General features: G+C 32.8%; 1 protein-coding gene and 2 non-coding genes across 3 annotated transcripts; all 3 read left to right on the top strand.

The window, feature by feature from the left end:
- Positions 1–4,340: 4,340 nt before the first annotated feature.
- Positions 4,341–6,045, top strand: LOC110617356 (exopolygalacturonase-like). Its single transcript, XM_043957470.1, has 5 exons — positions 4,341–4,415; positions 4,648–4,710; positions 4,794–4,965; positions 5,243–5,730; positions 5,821–6,045. The coding sequence occupies exons 1-5, from the start codon at positions 4,341–4,343 to the stop codon at positions 6,043–6,045; spliced, it is 1,023 nt and encodes a 340-aa protein (XP_043813405.1).
- A 10,288-nt stretch (positions 6,046–16,333) lies between these two features.
- TRNAK-UUU lies at positions 16,334–16,405 on the top strand. Its single transcript has one exon. It is a non-coding gene; the product is annotated as a tRNA-Lys (tRNA).
- A 1,930-nt stretch (positions 16,406–18,335) lies between these two features.
- TRNAK-UUU lies at positions 18,336–18,407 on the top strand. The gene has a single exon. It is a non-coding gene; the product is annotated as a tRNA-Lys (tRNA).
- Positions 18,408–18,814: the final 407 nt, after the last annotated feature.

Below are 18,814 nucleotides of genomic sequence, written 5' to 3'. Positions count from 1 at the left end.
GAGGAAGTTTGTGTCAGATCCGGGCAAGGTTCTCAGTGAGCCTGATGTGGAGGTCCAAGAGGATCTCACCTATGTTGAACAGCCAGTACGGATCATAGACACCCAGATCAGAAAGCTAAGGAACAAGGAAATCCCGATGGTGAAAGTCCTTTGGAACCACCACAATATGGAAGAATGCACTTGGGAGACACGGGAGTCTATGCTCCAGCAGTACCCTTATCTCTTTTAAGGTTAGATCTCTATGTGTTTATGTGCTATGTATGTATGTTATGTTGATTGCTATGCTTGTGTTAGTTGAGGAACATTCGAGGACGAATGTTCTTAAGGGGGGGAGAATGTAATACCCGGCTAGACTACGGTATCGAAATTCCTACCGTCCGGTGGAATCCCGAATGTCGGAAGCCTGTAGTAGGGTAGAAACATGTTTTCACAAAATGTTTAGATGTATGTCATGGTTTTAAGTAAAAAGGAAATGAGTTTTTGCATGAAAACAACCTTGGAGGAAAACTCAGGTTCGGCCGCCGAACCTCAAGTTCGGCCGCCGAACATGCACGCGTTTCGGGTGTGCCTTAGACCCCCGAAAGCATAAGTGAGGGAAACCAAGTTCGGCCGTCGAACCTTATATTCGGCCGTCGAACATGGCATGCATGCGGAGGCACTTTCGGCTCCCGAACGTGGCCTGGCCAGCCACCTATAAAGGGGTCCCTTAGCTGAAAACGGGCGAGCTCTTCTCCCCATTTTCGGCAAAGGTGAGCTCTCTGCCATCCCTCGCCGGTTTTGAGTTCTTTCCTTCAAATCTTTCTCGATTTTCATTAGTTTTACCCTTGTTTTGAAGATTTTGAGCATTTGAGCAAGTTTTGGAGCTTGGAGGTTCAAGGAACTCTCTCTCTCCCATTTTCCGAGCTAGGGTCGTTCTCCTCTCGATCTTCAAGAGGTAAGGGCCGATCTTGAGCTTATGGCATGTTTTAAGTAAGTTTTAAGTAGATCTATGGGGTAGAATACATGTTTAGCTTATGGTTAGGTTTATGGGTTTATGTTATGTTTTTGGACAATGTGGATGTTTGATGTGTTGTAGATGGGGTTTAAGATAGTTTAGAGCCCTTAGGAACTTGTATGCTTGAGTATGTATGTTGTAGATTAGGGAAAAGGCATGTTTGGATGGTTTTTGGAGGCAAATGTGCATGAGGAACCAAGTTTCTACCCTTTGGCAGAAACCAGGTTCGGCAGCCGAAGGACTTTCGGCCGCCGAACCTGCCTGGGAGGCAAGCCTTTCGGGTGCCGAAGCCTGCCCCCGAAAGAGGACTTTCGTCTCTGGAGGGCAGTTTCGGCCGCCGAAAGTGCCGCCGAACATGCATGAGTTTCGCCTCTGTCTGGGAGTTTCGGCCGCCGAAGGTGCCGCCGAACCTGCCTGACTTTCAGCTCTTGAGGGACTTTCGGCCGCCGAACCTGCCGCCGAAAGTGCCCTGTCTAGCCTTCCTTTACATGTTTTCCTATGATTGTTTCATGTTGTTTTAGGGGGTTTTTGGGGAGTAGTTTAGAGTTATGTTCATGTATGTTTGGTCCCTCATTTGAATCCACCTGTGTAGGTTCGGACCCGAGGAACCGAGGACCCCAGCAGTGAGTCAGCTGCTCCAGTGTCTGGTCAGAGCTATCCAGAGGTGAGTGGAATAACCTATTACGTTTTAAAGCAAATAATGGACATTTAGCATGATTCACGCATCATTAATACCATGAGATACACTAGGTTGTTTGCATTAGAATTCACTAATATGTTGCATTGCATACTCTACTGTTGTTGTTGTGGATGAATGTTGGATGATCCATAGTCCTCGATCTATGATGTGACGATGTGAAATGTACGGTATGGAATGTAATACCAGTGGGACCCATTCTACGTTCGCTGGCACTATGTAAGAGAAAGACCAGGACCCATTCTATGTTCTGGCACATTGGAATGTTATGTTATGCCATGTAAGAGAAAGACCAGGACCCATTCTACGTTCTGGCACAGTTGGACTATGTAGAGGACTATTGGTGACAAATTCATCCTTGATGTGATATGATTGTGATGTGATGCATTCCATGTTATCATATGTTTTAAAAGTTTTATTATTCTGCTCACTGGGCTCTAGTAGCTCACCCCTCTCCCTAATCCCCCAGGTTTGCAGGTACAGGGTAGACCAGGAGGTCAGCGAGAGTAATGAAGTCTTGTCTCTATAATAGCTAGTGTGGACATGATAAATGATTATGATTTTATGTAAAAGTACAGTATAGACATGTAATGTAATGAGGCTTATGGATGATAGAGATGTGCTTGACCATAGAATGTTGTTATCCCTTTAATACATGATCTTAGATGTTTTATGATATTTATGTAAACCAACTCAACATATATTGTATCGCCCCTTTGGGGCACTTATGAGATCCCACAGAGGGGTCAATGCTTATGTTTATGACCATGTTCAGTGCATGCACAGGTTGAGTTTGGCGTATGAGAGAATGTATGAAAGAAAATTTTTAAATTTTTATGTATATTCTTGATCATGTATGGGATTAAACAGGTTTACAGGTTATATGTCAAGCTAGCTACGGGTCCTGGCGGCCTTAAGCCGACCTGGATCCTAGCGCCGGTAGCGGTCCGATTTTCGGATCGTTACAATGAAGCCCTTTTATAAGGGCAACCAGACCACCTTTCGGCAGCCTAAAGTGCCTTCAAAACTCATGCAAGTTCGGCGGCCGAACATGAGGTTCGGCGGCCGAACCTTTGAAACTTTCGGAAGCCTAACTTGCCCCCCTAAACTATCCAATGTTCGGCGGCCGAACTTGAGGTTCGACGGCCGAACCTGGAAATGCCTTCTTGGTCTTTTCATTCAAAACTCAATTTCCTTTCTTGCTTAAAACCATAAAATACATTAAAACATTTTATGAAAATATGGTTTTACCCTTCTAGAGGTTTCCGACATCCGAGATTCCACCGGACGGTAGGAATTCCGATACTGGAGTCTAGCCGGGTATTACAGTTGCGAGTAGGGTTTATCTTATAGAGATTGGAAGGAAGTTAATTCACTTGAAAGACAAAACAAAAATAAAAATAAAATGGGAGTTTTAAAAAGCAAGGAATTAAAAATTACTTCAATGAGAATTAACCTAAAACAATTAAAAGAAGTAAAGTAATTAGATTTAAGTGAGAAAATCAATATGAGATTAATTCAATGAAAGTTTAATATCAGTTTTAGTCTTATTGGTTGATCATAGATGCAAAAATAATTTCTAATTATATATAGATAAAATAGTTATAGATGTCGAAGAAGCTTTAGTCACTCAATCTTAATTTTTAAACTAGCTAAGAGATGTTCGTTAACTAGCTTTAGCTTTTGAAAAGTAGGAGACGCTACTATAATTTAATCCTATTACTACATTAGGAATTAGAAGAACTTGATTCTAACTAATAACACAAAAGCTAGATTCATTTTAGTATGATTATTTTGTTCCTTAGGAAGGCTTTACTTAAACTAATTCACCACTAATTTCATATTAAACTAAAATAATTATGAATTTAATCAACTTGAATAATAATATATTATCCTATTAATTGAGCAATGACACCTTAATGCTACAATCAATAGAACAATAATAAATAATAGGTACAAAAACAATATAAATACCAAGAAACATTAAGAAAATAATAAAACCAATTAGATCTCACAACTAAATGAATTAAAACTTTAATTATCCTTCAACTAAAACTAGAATTTAGCTACATATGTTCATGGTTGAAATGCAATGAGAAAAATGTTTTCAGCCTCCCAAAATTAATCAAGAGTAAAAGATGATGTTGTATATCAAAATAGCATCTTTATATAGTACTAAAAATCCTAGTTTAGCCTAAATACAAATAACCAAAATTAGATGGAAAAGTGTATTTAGGTATATCCATGATTTCACTTACATTTTGTGCTTTATTTTTCCTAAAACAATTGAGTTTTATATGTTTTTGCGGATAAGGATCATCAAATTGTGTGTCAAATATGGAATTGGACTCTGATTTCTTTTGTTAGATATATTATGCCCATAACATAGTGCATCTGAGACTTAGAGTTTAAGCAAGACTTTGTTCCTTATTTCCTTGTGTCTTTCATTACGCCCATTACTCCCTTAATTTCAGAATTCAGAGTTTAGACATAATTTTTCTCTTTTTATTCTTCAATCCTTTATTATCTTACTAAAACATCAAAAGTGAAAAAAATCAACCTGTTTAAGTCTTTCTCCAATAAATAATCTTTAGCTTTAAGAATTACATGAGAAATTATCTACATGTTATCATAACCATAACATGAGATATGGATGATATAACACATGGTACATTTTGGGAATCTATTTTTAGCTTAGAACATTCAACGTTTCCAAATACAGAGGTTCTAAAAAAATTGCTTAATACCAAATATATAAAACATTATTAGTATTTAGTTAAATTTGGTAAATTTTAGCCTTATAAAGCAGCATATAGAAAGATAAATCAATTCATCATTGCAAAATCTTTATTAAAAATAAAAGAAGGAAGGAAGCAAAAAAAAAATAATGGATACTAAAATAATCTTCTCAATTGTATCTCTATTGTTCATAAATTTCTCTGTTGTTTAAGCACAGCCAGTTGTTTTTGATATAACAAAATTTGGTGCAGCACCTGATGGAAAAGCAGATGCAAGTCAGGTATAAACATATAATTCACCCATGAATATTAGGATATTAGTTAAACTTAAAATTCTTACCTTTCTCTTTCCTTTATCTTTTAGGCTATAGCGGATGCTTGGAAAGAGGCTTGTGCAGCAGCAGGATCTAGCAAAATATTGATTCCAGCAGGGACATTCTTGGCAGGTATAGTGAATGTTACAGGTCCTTGCAAAGGGGCAATAGAGGTAGAAGTTCAAGGAACCGTGCAAGCCCCACCAGAGCTTACAGGGGATGGTTGGTTTAATTTTAACCATATTGATCAATTCACACTATCTGGAAAAGGAACTTTAGATGGTTAAGGAGAAGTTGCATGGAAGGGAGTATCTTGTGACAAAGATCCAAAAAATTGCAAGAAACATCCTATGGTATTTTTTTTTAGTGTACATGATATTACAAAATGTTACTAATTTAAATTTACCATAAATTGTAATTACGTACCAAAACTTTTCTAAAATGCTTTTATTGCTTTACATTTTTCATCAGAATATAAGGTTTAACTTCATTACCAAAGGCTTAGTTCGTGACATAACGTCTCTTAATAGCAAGTACTTTCACGTCAATGTATTGGGATGTGACGACTTCACATTTGAAGGCTTCAAAGTCAGTACACCTGAAAATAGCCTTAATACAGATGGAATTCATATTGGGCGATCAAAGGGAGTGACTATATCTAATGCCAAAATAGGCACGGGTGATGATTGTATCTCTATTGATTATGGAACCGAAAATCTAAAAATCACAAAAGTGGCATGTGGACCTGGTCATGGCATCAGCATAGGGAGCTTGGGGAAGTATGAGAATGAAGATCCTGTTTCCGGAATTACCGTTTCCGATTGCACCCTCACCGGTACAACTAATGGTGTTAGAATTAAAACTTGGCCTGCACTATTTCCTAATACTGCAACTAATATTCATTTCCAAGATATTACTATGGAAAATGTCTCCAATCCTATTATTGTAGATCAAATGTATTGTCCATGGAATAAATGCAATAAAAAGGTGATAACTATTCCAAAACAATATATTATTATATGATAATTACTTATTGTTTGTATAAATAATTATTTCTTCTCTCTTTTTTTTTTTCAGGAACCATCTAAAGTGAAGATTAGTGATGTTAGCTTCAAAAATATAAAGGGAACTTCTGCAACTTCTCTTACCGTTCAACTTATATGTAGCAGTGGAATTCCATGTGAAAAAGTGGAACTTGCAAACATTGACTTGACATATAGTGGTCCTGAAGGCCCAGCAAAATATGAATGCATTGATGTTAAGCCAACAATTGTAGGGAAGATTCCAGAGGGATGCAAATAGAAAGTCACATCTACTGTTACATATTTTTTTTGTAGTTAATTATATATAGAGGAACATTAAGAGGTCTCCTACTATTAATATCCGACAATTATAGAGAAAAAAATTATTTATTATTTTTTTAATCATATCTTGTTATTACAATTTTTTTAACTGATGAAAAAATGAATCAAATCTTGCTATTTTTTTTAAAATTTGCTTATATATTTTATTATGCGGTATTCTATTTTACATAGCAAAATTATGGTTAATTTTATCCGTTGTTTGAAGCTAATAATATAACCTATTATCATATATGGTGTTGATGCCAATTTAAATAAAATTAGTATTTCAAAATAAAATAGAAAGTTTATTATTATTTAAATTTTATTTTAAAAGTTTTAAGTAGAATTTTTATGAGAAAGAAATTATTTAAAGAGTTTAATTTAAACTTATTTTTAACTAATAGTCAATTTCAAAAGGAGAAGAATCAACAGAAAGAGGGTAGCATGCAGTTAAACTAAATTGTGAATGGTTGAGTTGAATGAATTTTGAGAGAGAGAGGAAAAATAATTAGTGGCTATAAATTGTTTTTTATTTTATAGTTGACTTATGTTGAATACGTTATTTTACAGAAAATTACACTTATACTACTATATTATTTCATATTAGAAATAAGTTCAATTAAGTTCATATATTTTTTTTTAAGACCAAATAAGCACAATTCAAAATTTAGGACCAATTAAGTCCTTGTATTTTCGTTGCGGGCCAAATAAGTCCTAACAATATAATATAATATTATGTTTTAATAATAAAATATTTTTTTATAATTTAAAAAATATTAAAATTAGTTTTTTTAATTACCATAAAATTTAAAAAAATATTAAGACACAATAAATAATTTTTAAAATTAAAAAAAAAAGAAGTTTTATCATATAAAAAATATTATTATTAAAAAAATATTTTGTTATTTAAAAATAAAACGCAGGATACGCTATATTCAAATGGTAACTTCATATGAAAACTTCTATTGTTAATTAACATTGGCACAAATATTCCTAAGCAAAGGGTTATGTATTTAATGAATTGAAAAAACTTGAAGGCAATTATGCATGCAAAACATTATTTTTTGAACTCTTTGAATTATATATTATTAGTCAAAATTAATATTTACATCCATTTGAAATATGAAACTAAATGTCATGTGCGACATTATTTATTGATGAATATTATTGAATTCACAATGAGTATTCTCATTACATATATGTTGTACAAGTTTTTATTTTGCAGATAAATTTTAAAAGCAAAAGTAAGGCCGATGAGTTTGAATACCGAGCAAGGCTAATAGGCTTGAAAGTGACAGTAAGGTCATGAGCTTGAATACCGATCAAGGCTAATAAGTCGGGAAGCGATAGTAAGGCCAATGAGCCTGAACACCGAGTAAGGCTAATAAAATTGGAAGCGACACTAAGACCAATGAGCCTGAATATCGAGCAAGGTTAATAAGTCTAGAAGCGACAGTAAAGCCATGAGCTTGAATATCGGTTAAGGCTAATACGCCGAAAAGTGACAGTAAGACTAATGAGCCTGAATACCGAGTAAGGCTAATAAGCCTAAAAGCGACAGTAAGGCCATGAGCCTGAACACCAATAAAGACTAATAAGCCGGAAAGCATCAGTAAAGCCACGAACCTGAATACCGAGCAAGGCTAATAAGCCTGGAAGTCATGACAACAAGACAAAAAAAAAAACCTAACCATGGCAGGTGTTAGCCTAAAAAATTGATCCTTAGTACCATATAAGCCGAGTTAAGGAACAAAATAAAGAAAAATCCAACCACGATAGGTGCCGACCTCTGAAATTGACCATTGGCACCAAATAAGTATAGTTGAGGAACAAAATAAAGAAAAACCAACCACAGCAGGTGCCGGCCTCGGAAATTGACTCTTAACACTAGATAAGTCGAGTTGAGGAACAAAACAAAGAATGAACTGTTAATAAATTTTTTATTTTTTACATTTTATTTTTAATATTTTAAAATTTAATTAGAATATTTTAATATTATTGAAAATGATATACTATTATCACTAATCAATTCAGTTCGTTTTTTTTTTATTTTTTTATCAAAACTAAACTGAAATAATCAAAATTTTTAAAATTAAAAATCGAACCGAACCGAACCGAAATGAATAAAAAACCAAATCAAAAATTTAAATTAATTTGATTCGATCAGTTTTTTCGATTTAAACTGAATACTGCTAATCTCTAACTATAAATATATAAAAATCATATTAGAATCAAATCTAAATATAGATTAAATTAATAATTTACATTACCAATAAAATTTGTTAATCAATACTATTTTATTTATTCATATTGTTGTTATATATTAGTTAATATAATAGTAAAATTAATGCCACTGTAAAATGCTAATTCTAATATTTATTGTAGTATTTTACTAATTATGCTTCTTTCCTTTTTAATTTTTTTTAGTAAAATCAACTGCATTTAAAAAAAATAACGTAATCATCAACGTAATTTAACTAAATAATATCAAAAATCTATCCATAAAAATCGACAATCTCATCATTATAATATTCTTTAATATAGTAATCCTACTATTTTGACTTGTACAAGAAGAATTACATTCTTTGGTAAGGAACCATACACCATTCATAATGCAACATCTACACCATCACTGTTACTTCTTAATACAACTATGGGTACATAAGATAATAAATAGAGAGCATTAATGGATTTTGATCTTTCTTCATCATGCGATTGTTCTATCTAAACATGAAGATACTAAAATAAATAATTTTTTCATTGCATATAAATAGGATATTAAATACATGCATAATTACTTGTTTACACATTGTTTGAATCACGGCAGAAATTGCTCTCTATTCTTATGATAGAATAAGTGAAAAATAATTAAACAAGCCTAATAGAAAGCAATAATGATAACAAGAACTCCAACAATTCTTATAATTTTAAGATTTTTCCTACCATGGTTTAGGATATTAAAGGAATTGGCCCACTATATCCTTACTTGTTATCTTGCCTAAGTTTTCTTTTTTATATATCTTGCTAATAGTAATATATATATATATATATATATATGTAAAAGAAGAAAGGAGCAGTCAAGAGAGTAGTGTGCAATGTGCTAAAATAGAGGCTAATGTAGTTTCCTCTATTATCTTTATGGGAAAGTCAAATAGGGGTGAGCAGTATTCGGTTCAAATCGAAAAAATCGACCAAACCGAATTAATTTAAAAATTCAGTTCGACTTTTTATTCATTTCGGTTCTGTTCAGTTTTTAATTTTAAAAATTTCAGTTATTTTGGTTGGTTCGATTTTGATCGAAAAAAATAAAAAATCAAACCGAACCGATTAGTGATAATAATATGTTATTTTCAATAATATAGAGAAATTAGATCATATTAAGATTAAAATATTTTAATTAAATTTTAAAATACTAAAAATAAAGTGTAAAAAATAAAAAAATTATTAAAAATTGAAATCGATCAAACTAAACCGAATCGAACTGAATCAGACCGATTCTGTTTGATTCTGTTTCTAACCAAAATCAATTTGATTTGATTTTCATAAATACTAAAATTTTAGTTTTTGATTTATTCGGTTCGATTCGATTTTGAACCGAACCGACCGAATGTTCACCCTTAAAGCCAAGTTTATTTATACATATGTTTAACCAGTTCATTTAACAGTGGCAACAGTTCCATAATTTTATCCATTAATTTCGTTCTTCATTAACATAAAATATAAAGGAGTAGCTAGCTTATAAATTGTCTTCATTCTGTCGTGTTTTCCATTCCACAACTTCATGTATTTGAAGTTGACTAAATTGCCTAATATACAATCACATCAAAGAATCCGTTTTTACATTATATCATAGGTCATCTAATGTTGCTAGGATGATTAATGAGAAAATAAGAATATGGTTTGAATAGATACTCATCAATTTATTAGCATACAAATATAACAATTCTAAGTATTTATTTTCAATTAATAATATCCATTACTCCTTACCAAGATTCAATAAGAATAAAAGGAGACTCTAAAGACCGTTGAACATACCTCTAAATAATTCTCCAAAAAGTATAATATTTTTCCACGATGTTGAATAGAATATGTGATTTTTAATATTTTTTTGTTGATTTTCAACTTAAATTATTTCAAAATTAAGAAAAAAGAATCATTGAGCATCATTTTTAATATAATTACTAACCAATTCATCAATTTCTCCAAAATAAACGACATAAAACCTATTAGAACTAATTTCAATAGAAACAAAAGTGTAAATATTGGACTACCTCATTTATTGATAATGTATAAGCTATACATTGCAGCCATTTCTAGTCACTTCCTTGAAATTCAAATTGAAAAAAAAAAGAAATAGAACTCAAAAAACATAACAATGATCAAAACGTTTACAGTAGAATATCAGGAATCGACTGCCACCCACCACCTGGGTTAAAATCTTACAAAGATGGTTTTTCTCTCACTCTCAAGTCCATCAGTGCCTTCAAGTGGAAGTCAATTTGTATAATTACTTTAGAGTTTATAATAAGTGGTAAATGGTAATGAAGAGGTTGATTTTGAGATTCCAACTATATCTTAGAATTCTTATATTTGTTTTTTAAGTCTTCAAACAACCAACCCCCACAGATGGCGTTTAGTCTTGATTTCATTTCTTAGAAGTAAACTTGTTTATGCAAATTAGAGTTCTCATTCATCCCTTTCTTTGTCAATCATACCAATCCCAATTGTTTCGAACTTTCTCTTTTTTTTAGAATGGAATTTCATTATAGCAAATTGTGAATGGTTTTTTGATAAAAAATGTGAGGTTGTAACCTTCCTCCTACTGGCTATATTAATTTCACATTGTTCCTAAAATAAAAAATATTGATTAGTAATAGTAAACAAAGCATATTAAGATATATATTTTAATATACAGTTCTACACTATACTCATATAATACAAAATAATCACATAGTGGTTCTCAGACACTTTGATTTGCATAATTCTTGGATTATTCCTCTTAGTTTCCTCTAAAATGTTAAAACTCTTTTTAAAATGTCCCCTAATAGCATCTTATTATGTCATTTCTTTAAAACGCCTCTGAAATAAGATTAATTTTCCTTCCCCTAATTTGAAATTGGCGCCAAGTTTTATAAGTAAATTCTTATTTTGTCTGTAAAATATTTATCAATAGAGACGTCATGAAAATGTATCTAAGTACTATTTATTTATGACATTCCTCCATATTGTTCTTGAAAAATTTAGAGGCAATATCAAAATATCCCTAAATGACACATTATTTGTGATATTAAAGGAATTGGCTCACTATATCCTTACTTGTAATCATGCCTATTTTTTTTATATATATATATCTTACTAATAGTAAATGTAATACCCGGCTAAGTTTCGACGTCGAAATTCCAACATTTCGATGGAATCTCCGTTGGAATTCGGAATTCCCGAAACTGGAATCCCCTTAAAAGGGTAAAGTAAGGATTTTATAAAATGAATTTTGAAAATTTTAAGGTTTTAAGAAAAAAAGAAAAGAGTTTTGAAAAAAATAGTTTTGGAGGGAAAAAACCAGGTTCGGCCGCCGAAGATGGTGCCGCCACGGGATCTCCCCTTTCGGCCCTGACTCGCGGTTGTCGAAGCCGGTCAAAAATAACCTTTCTGGTTATCAACAATCTTACAGCTGTAGATAGTGGTAAAAGAATCGAATCCACAGGGAATTGAAAACTTACCTATCTTCCTTATCAAGACCAAGAGAATTAACTGAAACAAAAAAAATAAACTGAAAGAGAAGTAAACTGAAACGAGATAAACTAAAAGCAAATAAACTGAAAGTAAAATGGAGGGGGGGTTTTGAGATTGATTCAAGAGATCTAAAACTGAAAGCAATAAAAGTAAAGCGAATAATAAAAATAAAGAGAAATCAATAATAAGAAAGATCTAGTTGAAGAATTGGATCCACTTCAGTTGTTGGGATTGATCATTGACACTTAGTTTCCCTTGATAGATTCAATAGATTAGTTATGGAGATGGAAGACGCTTCTCACCACCATATCTCTCCTTAATCATAAACCAATTAGAGAACGTCCTCTAATTAATCACTAATCAACAAGTTGCCAAGGAACGTACTTGGGCCTTAGGCATCAAAACAACTGTCAATTGCATTAAGAAATATAGAGATCTAATCCTAGCTACCCAAGCGCATGGTGATTTTGCTAGATTATGCAACTCCCTCAGTTTTTACACCAAGTGTTCTTGTGTTTAACAATCCAAGCAATTACGGACTCAAAATTATTCAAACTAACAATATTTTACCTTGCAATCAAGAATCAACTGGTCACATTGATCAAAATAACAAAGCAATAATGGAATCAAGCATGAAATTGCACAAATATTGAATAACCAAAAGATGAACAATATATGATCAAGTCTCCCAATCCATAAAACAACCAAAGTATCACCTAATCTTCAACTAGAATAAAAGGTTTCAGCCACTCATGGCTGAAACAAAACAGAAAATAAAAGAAAAGAAGAAAGAAACAAGAAGAACCGAAGATGGAGAGCCTTGGAGAGGTGGCGCGGCTGGCCCTTCTTGGCCGAATTGGAGTGAAGTCCTTATAGGGGTGTGCGGTAGCCTCAGAGACCCTTATATAATGTTCTTGTGTTGCCCTAGCTACTGCACACGTTGCTGCCCAAGTGCTGCCCAAGTTGCTGCCCATATCTTGCACATTAATGAGGTGTAGCCTCTCTTTTGCAATTTGAATTTTGAATGTGCAAGGCATGTGTGGCATGTGGGACTTCTTTGGCTTCCTTAGCAAGCTGAATTTAAATTTCAAAATCTAAATGTGAATTTTGAAGATTTGGCTTCTTGAATAAGGAAAGGGATTCTTGAAGATCTTGGATTTTAAACTGCTCTGTTGACTGCACTTTCCTTATTTAGCACTTTTCTTAATGAGCTGAATCTTGAATTTGAATTTTAAATTCTCTTAATGATTTGAAATTTAAATTTCAAATTACTTTCCTTATTTGGCTCCTTTCAAGTTGCACTTGGCATGCTTGCTCTCCTTTGCTCCAATTAAGGCAGTTTTAGGGGCACTTTCACCAAATTGTCCCTTTACACCATTTTCTGCAGAATAAGATTAAAACCACAAAATTAAGCAGAAAAAGTGTAAATTAACATCAATAATATCATAATAATATAGACTAAATTATGCTCAATCAGGCCCCCAAAGGTGGTTTCGTGCATCCACCTATAAGAGGCCTTCAGCCCAAAGATGAGGGAGTTTTCTCTCCATTTTCGGGCATAGGTGAGTCTTTGCCCTTCCTTTGGTGATTTTATTGTTTATTCTTCAAATCCCTTAAAGAAATTCATGAGTTTTGCCTTGTTTTTGAAGATTTGAGCTTGAATCCAAGTTTTGAAACCTTGGAGACCTCCGGAGACCGTTTTACCTCATCTCCACGTTGGGGTTGCCGTCATCTAAGAGGTAAGTCTAGATTATTGCTTTTCTTATGTTTTAATCAAATTTTAAGAAAGGGTAAAGGGTCAAAAAATGCATGAAATGGTTAGATATAAAGTTTTAAGGTTTGAGTTGAGTTATTAATGAATGTTTGCTCTTATGATGTTTTTATTGTTATTTGTTGGGGTTTAGGCTAGTTTTTATGCCCCTTATGCATGTTTGAGTGAGTATGTATGTTTTTGAGGAGTTGGGTGTGAGGATTGGAGAGTTGGGTGGCTGTATGCATAGGGTATATTCGGGTTCTGCCTTGCTGGAGAACCCAGGTTGGGCCGCCGAACCTGCTTGTGGAGGCAGCCTTTTGGCCGCCTAACCTGCCCTCGAAAGCATGGACTTTCGGATCTGTGAAGGAGTTTCGGCCGCCGAACCCGCCGCCGAACCTGCCCCCGAAAGTCAGGGACTTTCGGATCTGTGAGGGACCTTCGGTCGCCGAACTTGCCGCCGAAAGTCCCCTGCCCAGCCTTTCTTTGCTTATTTAATGTGCATGTTTTGGTATGTTTAAAGGGGTTTTTGAGGAGTTGTTTAGAGTCTTGTAATAGCTATGTTTGGTCACTCATTTGAGTCCATCTGTGTAGGATCGGACCAGGGAGACCGTAGAGGCCTGCAGTGAGGTAACTGCACCGGTGTTAGGCAAGCATCAGCCAGAGGTGAGTAGAACTGAACTACTTTTTCAAAGTAACTAACTTTTAAGCATATTTATACATTACGAATGCCATGTTTATGTATTAGGATGTTGCATTAGAATTCACGAATAGGATGTTGCATTAGAATTCACGAATATGATGCATTGCATAATTTACTGTTGATGTGGATGGATATTGGATGACCTACTAGCCCTCGAGATATTATGATATGATATGATACGGAAAGATTAGGGCTGCTCATTCTACTCTCCTGGTATGATGTAAGAGAAAAACTAGGGCTGCTCATTTTACGCCCCTGGCATTATGGATATGTTATATTATGTTTAAGCGAAAGTTCTGAGGAGCTCCGTCGAAGGCCGGACACATTGGATTATGTAAAGGGTTACTGGTGACAAATCCATCTTGATATGAATTGTTTGTGTTGTGACGCATTTCATACGAGCATATGTTTATTAAACTATTTTTATTGTTCTGCTCATTAGGCTCTTGTAGTTTATCCCTTTCCCCTAACCCCAGGTTTGCAAGGTCGAAGATAGCACGGGAAGCCGACATAGTAGCTGGTATAGTTTGATGTAATAGAATAGTTGTGGAAATGTATTGTATAATGGATTAGAATTGTGCTTTGCCCTAGTTTTTATCATTGTAATCCCGATTAACATGACCTTTATGTAAAAGTTTTTAATTATAAGTTATGTTTAAACCAAGCTTGAGGCATGTGATGTTAACCATACAAGAGCATTTGATGAGGGCTCTAGTATGAGTTTTATATTTTCAGTATGATGCATGTACAGGTTGAGCTTGGTTTTATAAAATTTTTTAAGTTTTTATGATAATGTATGATCATGTATGGGATTTTATCAGGTACCCAGGATGTATAGTAAGTTTGCTACGGGTTCCGGCGACCTTAAGTCGATCTGAATCCTAGTGCCGGTAGCGGTCCGATTTCCGGATCGTTACAGTAAAATACATAAAATGCATGATGCAACATATATATATATATATATATATATATATATATATAAAGGAGCAATTAAAGGAGTAGTGTGCAATGTGCCAAAATAGAGGCTAATATAGGTTCCTCTACTATCTTTATAGGAAAGACAAGTTCATTTTTTGCGTATGTTTAACCAGTTCATTTAGCAGTAGTAACAGTTCCATAATTTTGTACATCAATTTTGTTCTTCATTAACATAAAGTATAAAGGGGTAGCTAGCTTATAAATTGCCTTCATTCTGTCGTACTTTCCATTCAACAACTTCATGTATTTGAAGGTGACTAAATTGCCTAATATACAATCACATCAAAGAATTAGTTTTTGCATTATATCATAGGTCACCTAATGTTGCTAAGATGATTGATGAGAAAATAAGAATATGGTTTGAATAAATACTAATCAATTATTAGCATATAAATATAACAATTCTAAGTATTTATTTTCAATTAATAATATCCATCACTTCTTACCGAGATTCAGTAAAGAATAAAAGGGACGCACTTTTAAAGACAGTTGGACATGCCTCTAAATAATTCTCCAAAACGTATAATATTTTTCCACAATGTTAAATAAAGTATTTGATTTTTAATATTTTCTTGTTGATTCTCAACTTAAATTATTTCAAAATTAAGAAAAAAGAATCACTGAGCATCATTTTTAATATAATAACTAACCAATTCATCAATTTTTCCAAAATAAACAACATAAAACCTATCAAAATGAATTTCAATAGAAACAAAAGTGTAAATATTGGACCACCTCATTTATTGATAATGTATAAGCTAAATACTGATGTCATTTCTAATCACTTCCTTGAAATTCAAATTGAAAAAAGAAGAAATAGAACTCAAAAAACATAACAATGATCAAAACGTTTACGGTAGGATATCAAGAATCGACTGCCACTCACCACCTGGGTTAAAATCTTGCAAAGATGGTTTTTCTCTCATTCTCAAGTGTAGTGATTAGTGCCTTTAAGTGGAAGTCAATATATATAATTACTTTAGAGTTTCCCATAAGTGGTAAATGGTAACGAAGAGGTTACTTTTGAGATTCCAATTATGTCTTAGAATACTTATATGTATTTTTTGAGCTTTCAAACAACCAGCCATCTTAGCTCAGTGGTAGAGCGCATGGCTTTTAACCATGTGGTCGTGGGTTCGATCCCCACAGATGGCGTTAAGTTTAAAGTGAGTGTACTTGTATTGCAAATTACAGTGGTTTATTTATGAAAGTTTGAAGATATCGACATTCTTATTTAGTTTGTACAATATTTATCAATAAAAATTTTATGCAAACGTCCCTAAATAGTAATTTATTTATGAAATTTCTTCAAAATTTTCATGAATATTATCTTATTTTTGAGATTATACTAAACCAACCTTGAAAGATGATTAAGTTTCCTTCCACCCGTTAAGAAGTAGCACCAAGCTTTATAGTGATGTTCTTATTTTATATTTTAATATTATTGCTAGCGATTTCATGCAAACATCCCTAAATAGTAATATAATTGTGACATTCTTTTAAAGATAACATCAAAATATCACTGAACGACACCTGATTTGTGATATTTCGCTAACAGGTAATTGAAAGACGATTAATTTTCCATGACCCATTTAGGAATTAGTGCCAAGCTTTATAGCATTGTTCTTATTTTGTATGTAAAATATTTACCAATAGCAACATCATGAAAAAATCCTTAAATATGAATTTATTTATGACATTTCTCCAAATCGTCTTTGCTCACTTTAGAGACAAAATCAAAATGTCATTGAATGTCAACTTATTTCTGACATTTTTCTAACATGTTCTTGAAAGAAGATTAATTTTTCCTCCATTAGTTAGGAATTGGTACCAAGCTTTATTAGCAACGTTAAGCCAATATCAAAATGTCCCTAAATGACACATTATTTGTGATATTAAAGGAATTGACTCATTATATCCTTACTTGTAATCATGCCTAACTTTTATATATATATATATCTTATAATAGTAAAATACATAAAATGCATGATTCAACAATATATATATATATATATATAAGGGAGCAATGTGCAATGTGCCAAAATAGAGGCTAATGTAATTTCCTCTACTATCTTTATGGAAAAGACATGTTTATTTATCTGTATATTTAATCAATTCATTTAGCAGTGGCAACAATTCCATAATTTTGTCCATCAATTTCATTCTTCATTAACATAAAGTATAAAGGGGTAGCTAGTATATAAATTGTCTTCATTCTGTAGTGCTTTCCATTTGACAACTTCATGTATTTGAAGTGACTAAATTGCCTAATATACAATCACATCAAAGAATCAGTTTTTGCATTATATCGTAGGTCACCTAATGTTGCTAAGATGATTGCTCAGAAAATAAAAATATGGTTTGAATAAATACTAATCAATTTATTAGCATATAAATCTAACAATTCTAAATATTTATTTTCAATTAATAATATCCATCACTTCTTACCGAGATTTAGTAAGAATAAAAGGGGTGCACCTCTAAAGACAGTTGAACATGCCTCTAAATAATTCTTCAAAAAGTATAATATTTTTCCACAATGTTAAATATAATCTGTGATTTTTAATATTTTCTTGTTGATTCTCAGCTTAAATTATTTCAATATTAAAAAAAAGAATCATTGAGCACCGTTTTTAATATAATTACTAACCAATTTATCAATTTCTCCAAAATAAATAACGACATAAAACCTATCAGAACTAATTTTAGCAGAAACAAAAGTGTAAATATTAGACCACCTCATTTATTAATAATGTATAAACTATATACTGCTGCCATTTCTAGTCACTTCCTTGAAATTCAAAATGAAAAAAGAAGAAATAGAACTAAAAAAACATAACAATGATCAAAACATTTACAATAGGATATCAGGAATCGACCGTCACCCACCACCTAGGTTAAAATCTTGCAAAGATGGTTTTTCTCTCATTCTCAAGTCCAGCGATCAGTGCCTTCAATTGGAAGTCGATTTGTATAATTACTTTAGAGTTTCCCACAGTGGTAAATTGTAACGAAGAGGTTAATTTTGAGATTCCAACTATGTCTTAGAATTCTTATATTTATTTTTTGAGCTTTCAAACAATCTGCCATCTTAGCTCAGTGGTAGAGCGCATGGCTTTTAACCATGTGGTCGTGGGTTCGATCCCCACAGATGGCGTTTAGCAGCCCCTTAATTGAATTGCTTAATCCATGATATATGTTTCATCTTACCCTTCCTTTAAAATCTTTTATGCAAATCTATAGTGCTCTTTTAGACTACTATTTTTAAGCCCATCAATGACATAGACTGTCACCTCTTGATTATATAAATTATGTCCAAATACATCTATATGTACCATTTAAATCGAAAATATTTTGAAATTCAAACAGAAAGTGTGAATATATTATACATATATTATTTTTCAACATTGAGTTTGCAATAATTTTTTAAAAGGAGCCCATCACTACTATTTTTAAGCCCATCAATGACATAGACTGTCACCTCTTGATTATATAAATTATGTCCAAATACATCTATATGTACCATTTAAATCGAAAATATTTTGAAATTCAAACAGAAAGTGT

Source organism: Manihot esculenta, chromosome 6 (genome assembly GCF_001659605.2).
Source record: "Manihot esculenta cultivar AM560-2 chromosome 6, M.esculenta_v8, whole genome shotgun sequence".
Classification (NCBI taxonomy): Eukaryota; Viridiplantae; Streptophyta; class Magnoliopsida; order Malpighiales; family Euphorbiaceae; genus Manihot; species Manihot esculenta.
This window is presented reverse-complemented; position numbering and strand designations above follow the sequence as displayed.

What these genes read in the sequence shown, in the direction of transcription:
- LOC110617356 (XM_043957470.1), top strand. Translation starts at nt 4,341, where the DNA reads ATGGATGATATAACACATGGTACATTTTGGGAATCTATTTTTAGCTTA. An exon ending in CAACGTTTCCAAATACAGAG is followed by an intron (nt 4,416 to 4,647) that starts GTTCTAAAAAAA and finishes GTTTAAGCACAG; the next exon opens with CCAGTTGTTTTTGATATAAC. An exon ending in GGAATAAATGCAATAAAAAG is followed by an intron (nt 5,731 to 5,820) that starts GTGATAACTATT and finishes TTTTTTTTTCAG; the next exon opens with GAACCATCTAAAGTGAAGAT.